At 50.4% G+C, this 5,000-nt stretch overlaps 1 protein-coding gene across 1 annotated transcript in view; it reads right to left on the reverse strand.

The window, feature by feature from the left end:
• Positions 1-5,000, reverse strand: part of adgb (androglobin) — a 62,164-nt gene that overhangs the window by 6,542 nt on the left and 50,622 nt on the right. Inside the window, exons 30-31 of the mRNA XM_076988050.1 lie at positions 733-884; positions 1-114 (exon numbers count right to left, since the gene is read on the reverse strand). The exon at positions 1-114 is cut by the window's left edge and continues 42 nt beyond it. Of these exons, the coding sequence (XP_076844165.1) occupies positions 1-114; positions 733-884 (266 nt within the window). The remainder of the gene's footprint in view (positions 115-732; positions 885-5,000) is intronic.

Raw genomic sequence — 5,000 nt, forward strand, 5'->3', positions numbered from 1 at the left:
GATGGCTCTCATCTCCTCCAGCCTCTCTGTGTCCTTCTTCACCTCCATCCTGTCTGCCAGAGAGGGCTCTGACGCAACACGTAGCACCCAGTGTGGCTTAGTCACATCCAGAGTCTACACATACACACACACACACACACACACACACACACATATTCACACACATATACACACACATATACACACACACACATATACACACACACACATACACACACACCACACACACACACACACATATATACACACATATACACACACACACACATATATATATACACACACACACCCGTCAACAATGTGCAGAGCAGCGTTCCAACAATGTGCACACACACACACACACACACACACACACACACACACACACACACACACACACACACACACACACAGCCACGGCAGAAGATGTGATCCCAGAGTTCTTTTCAGTATGAAGTGTTGAGTCACAATATGTGATCAGGCAACTGACTCAGTCTGAAGATACTCATAATCATGCAGGATGGTAAAAATAAATCTCATATATCGAATCCTATTTTAAAGGTTCCCAGCTGAACCTCTCAGTAGTGGATCACACTTCTATGGGCATCCATATGTACCCAGAGAAGTAAATCAGCGTGCCATATAATACAATAATATGGGCAGGAGTCAATAAGCAGTGAGATGAAATGTCTCTATGACATTTGCACTGATGCACACACAGACACACAAACAGACAGACAGACAGACACCCACTTGTTCTGTCCTGGAGGCTAACTTAGACGTGGGTTTGTCTTTATCCTTGTCTCTCTTTTTGGTGGTTTTGGGCGTGGTCACCTTCAGCCCCTCGCTGATGGGCGGGTCCACATTTGCATATGGGGCTGCATCCTCCGTCTTCTCTCCGAACACTGCACGTGTCACACACAGAGTCAGAGTCCTTCGTTCTGATAAACACACCTGCACCTTAATGCTCACAGAGTGGCTGTATAACAACTCTCTGCCATCTGATGTTTGCCTTACTCGCTCGGTAATAATAATAATAATAACAACAATAACAACAATAATAATAACAATAATGATAATGTGTAGTTCTGTGTAGACTGAGAGCATGCTAGATGGCAGTGTTGCTCCACTTACGGTCCACTTACACACACACACACACACACACACACACACACACACACACACACACACACACACACACACACACACACACACACACACACACACACTCGCACTCACACACTCGCATTCACACACACACACCTCCCCCCACCCCAAGCCTTTCTTCTCTCTCCTCTTCCTATAAATATAACAGTCGGCCGTCATCCTATTGCACGGCCTGACAAGTCTGCATAGAGTCAGTTAGGCTGGAGTAACGTAGAGTCCGTTAGGCTGGACTAACGTAGAGTCCGTTAGGTTGGAGTAACGTAGAGTCCGTTAGGTTGGAGTAACGTAGAGTCCGTTAGGCTGGAGTAACGCAGACTCCGTTAGGCTGGAGTAACGTAGAGTCCGTTAGGCTGGAGTAACGTAGAGTCCATTAGGTTGGAGTAACGTAGAGTCCGTTAGGCTGGAGTAACTTAGAGTCCATTAGGCTGGAGTAACGTAGAGTCCGTTAGGTTGGAGTAACGTAGAGTCCGTAGGGCTGGAGTAACGCAGAGTCCGTTAGGTTGGAGTAACGCAGAGTCCGTTAGGCTGGAGTAACGCAGAGTCCGTTAGGCTGGAGTAACGTAGAGTCCGTTAGGTTGCAGTAACGTAGAGTCCGTTAGGCTGGAGTAACGCAGAGTCCGTTAGGCTGGGGTAACGCAGAGTCCGTTAGGCTGGAGTAACGTAGAGTCCGTTAGGCTGGAGTAACGTAGAGTCCGTTAGGCTGGAGTAACGTAGAGTCCGTTAGGCTGGAGTAACGTAGAGTCCGTTAGGCTGGAGTAATGTAGAGTCCGTTAGGCTGGAGTAACGTAGAGTCCATTAGGCTGGAGTAATGTAGAGTCCGTTAGACTGGAGTAACAGCGGCTCTGATCCGATCTGAAGCCTCGTCGGCCATCCTGACAGTGCCACATCAGCAGTGGGCAGCTGCTGTCTAAAAGCAGGAGGTCCTGACAGTGAAAGTGCGTTTGAGATAGACAGTGGGCTTATTTGTGGCCAATTAAACATTCATTGGGGGTAATTCGCTTACAAGCAATTGTAATTGAAAGGATTTGGACATCTCAGGATAAGATGGCCATGTGATAGGAACTGAGAGCTCGAGTCAGTTTCTGAAGTGTCTGGGTTGTGATCAGGACATCTGGAGACCAGACAGAGTGGACATCTGTCCTCTATAGTCATTATGGGATGGGGGGAAAGTCTGATAAGGATTACAGTAAATGAAAATGGTGTTTGTGTGTGCACATGTATCTCTGTGTGTGTGTGTGTGTGTATGTGTGTGTTTGAGATGTTTAGAAAAATCACTCTTGGCTCACTCTTTGACAACAACAAAGACTTGTCTCCAGAATATACAGAATAGTAATGTGGGAGCAAGAGGTGATGAGATGGAATTAGGAGTATGGGCTGGACCCTGTGTCTGTCTGATGAGTCCTGAGTCCTGTGCTGTGTACAAGGCGGGGCTTGGCCAAGTGGGCGGGACTTCGCTGGCTGGGTCCTCCCTTGGGCTACCTCCCTTGCGGACATATTAATTGGATCGTGGTAACTGTATGTGGGAGGGGCGTGGTGATTGGAGCGTGCTGATTGGAGCATGGTAACTGTATGTGGGGGGGGGTGGGGGGGCGTGGTGATTGGAGCGTGCTGATTGGAGCATGGTAACTGTATGTGGGAGGGGCGTGGTGATTGGAGCGTGGTGATTGGACTATAGTAACTGTATGTGGGAGGGGCGTGGTGATTGGAGCATGGTAACTGTATGTGGGAGGGGCGTGGTGATAGGAGCGCGCTGATTGGAGCATGGTAACTGTATGTGGGAGGGGCGTGGTGATTGGAGCGTGGTAACTGTATGTGGGAGGGGCGTGGTGATTGGAGCGTGGTGATTGGACTATAGTAACTGTATGTGGGGGGGCGTGGTGATTGGAGCATGGTAACTGTATGTGGGAGGGGCGTGGTGATAGGAGCGTGCTGATTGGAGCATGGTAACTGTATGTGGGAGGGGCGTGGTGATTGGAGCGTGGTAACTGTATGTGGGAGGGGCGTGATGATTGGAGCATGGTAACTGTATGTGGGAGGGGCGTGGTGATAGGAGCGTGCTGATTGGAGCATGGTAACTGTATGTGGGAGGGGCGTGGTGATAGGAGCGTGCTGATTGGAGCATGGTAACTGTATGTGGGAGGGGCGTGGTGATTGGACTATAGTAACTGTATGTGGGAGGGGCGTGGTGATTGCAGCGTGCTGATTGGAGCATGGTAACTGTATGTGGGAGGGGTGTGGTGATAGGAGTGTGCTGATTGGAGCATGGTAACTGTATGTGGGGAGGGCGTGGTGATAGGAGCGTGCTGATTGGACTATGGTAACTGTATGTGGGGGGGGTGGCGTGGTGATAGGAGCGTGCTGATTGGAGCATGGTAACTGTATGTGGGAGGGGCGTGGTGATAGGAGCGTGCTGATTGGAGCATGGTAACTGTATGTGGGGGGGGGGGGGGGGGGGCGTGGTGATTGGAGCGTGGTGATTGGACTATAGTAACTGTATGTGGGAGGGGCGTGGTGATTGGAGCGTGCTGATTGGAGCATGGTAACTGTATGTGAGGGGGGCGTGGTGATTGGAGCGTGCTGATTGGAGCATGGTAACTGTATGTGGGAGGGGTGTGGTGATAGGAGCGTGGTGATTGGAGCATGGTAACTGTATGTGGGGGGGGCGTGGTGATAGGAGCGTGGTGATTGGAGCATGGTAACTGTATGTGGGAGGGGCGTGGTGATAGGAGCGTGGTGATTGGAGCATGGTAACTGTATGTGGGAGGGGTGTGGTGATAGGAGTGTGGTGATTGGAGCATGGTAACTGTATGTGGGAGGGGTGTGGTGATAGGAGCGTGGTGATTGGAGCGTGGTAACTGCTGCTCTATCTCCACTGGGATGCAGGGGAACTGGGTTAATTCAAATCTTCCTCCTCCAGAAATACTTCCTGGGGCACTGGGGCCAAGACGCCCCCCAGGTGACCTCCCACTGACCCATTTCCTGGGACATGAGACGGGACACGTGCGCCTGGAGAGACACTCAATGCTCAGTGGTATTGCAAAGAACTATGGGTACTGACCATACACACATATGAACGCCCACACTCTCTCACACACACACACACGAACGCACGCACTTACACAGTATGCACACACACTCTCATATATACACTATGGATCTCTAGGCATCAGAAATCGTTTAGCAGGGTCTCTTTTGTAAAACGCAAAAAAAACAAAATGTGTCTCTGGGTCCAGTGCTGAACTGATGGAGCAGTGTCATCAGGATCTGAGCACACGCGTGTGCGGCATGTACACGGAGACAGTAGACGGAAGATTGAGGGCTCAGAAACACGAAAAAGGCTAACCACATTCTGTGATTTTGTGAATGGCAGGCATGCCGTTTCAATTAGCATATTCATTTCAATTAGCTTCTCCATGACCGAGTCCCCTCCAAACGAATCTCGTTTGTAGCTCACCTTGTCTCACCCTCATGCTCATCTCGCCCTTGTCTCACCCTTGGCTCACCATCGTGCTTTGCTGAAGCTGGCCGAGTGATTAAACACATCCCACGAGGCCCAGGGCCGCTGCAAATTCTGGATTCCAGCTGAACTGGTTTGGGTGTGATTAGCATGCGGATGGTGGGCTGGGAGCTACACGGCGAGGCGTGGGAGGATCCGCCCCTAATGAGCTCGGCTCGCTACAGAAGGGGCAAGACGGGACGACGTGTGAGGGGGCGGTGAGCAACGACCATGACTCGCAAATGTGCGGAAGCATGAAACTTTCATGTGGAAAAAACAAATGAACAGAGTGGGCCAAGAATCAGTGTAGAGTCAGTGTAGAGTCAGAGTAGAGACAGAGTAGAGTGTAGAGTCAGTG

Source organism: Brachyhypopomus gauderio, unplaced genomic scaffold (assembly GCF_052324685.1).
Source record: "Brachyhypopomus gauderio isolate BG-103 unplaced genomic scaffold, BGAUD_0.2 sc60, whole genome shotgun sequence".
NCBI lineage: Eukaryota > Metazoa > Chordata > Actinopteri > Gymnotiformes > Hypopomidae > Brachyhypopomus > Brachyhypopomus gauderio.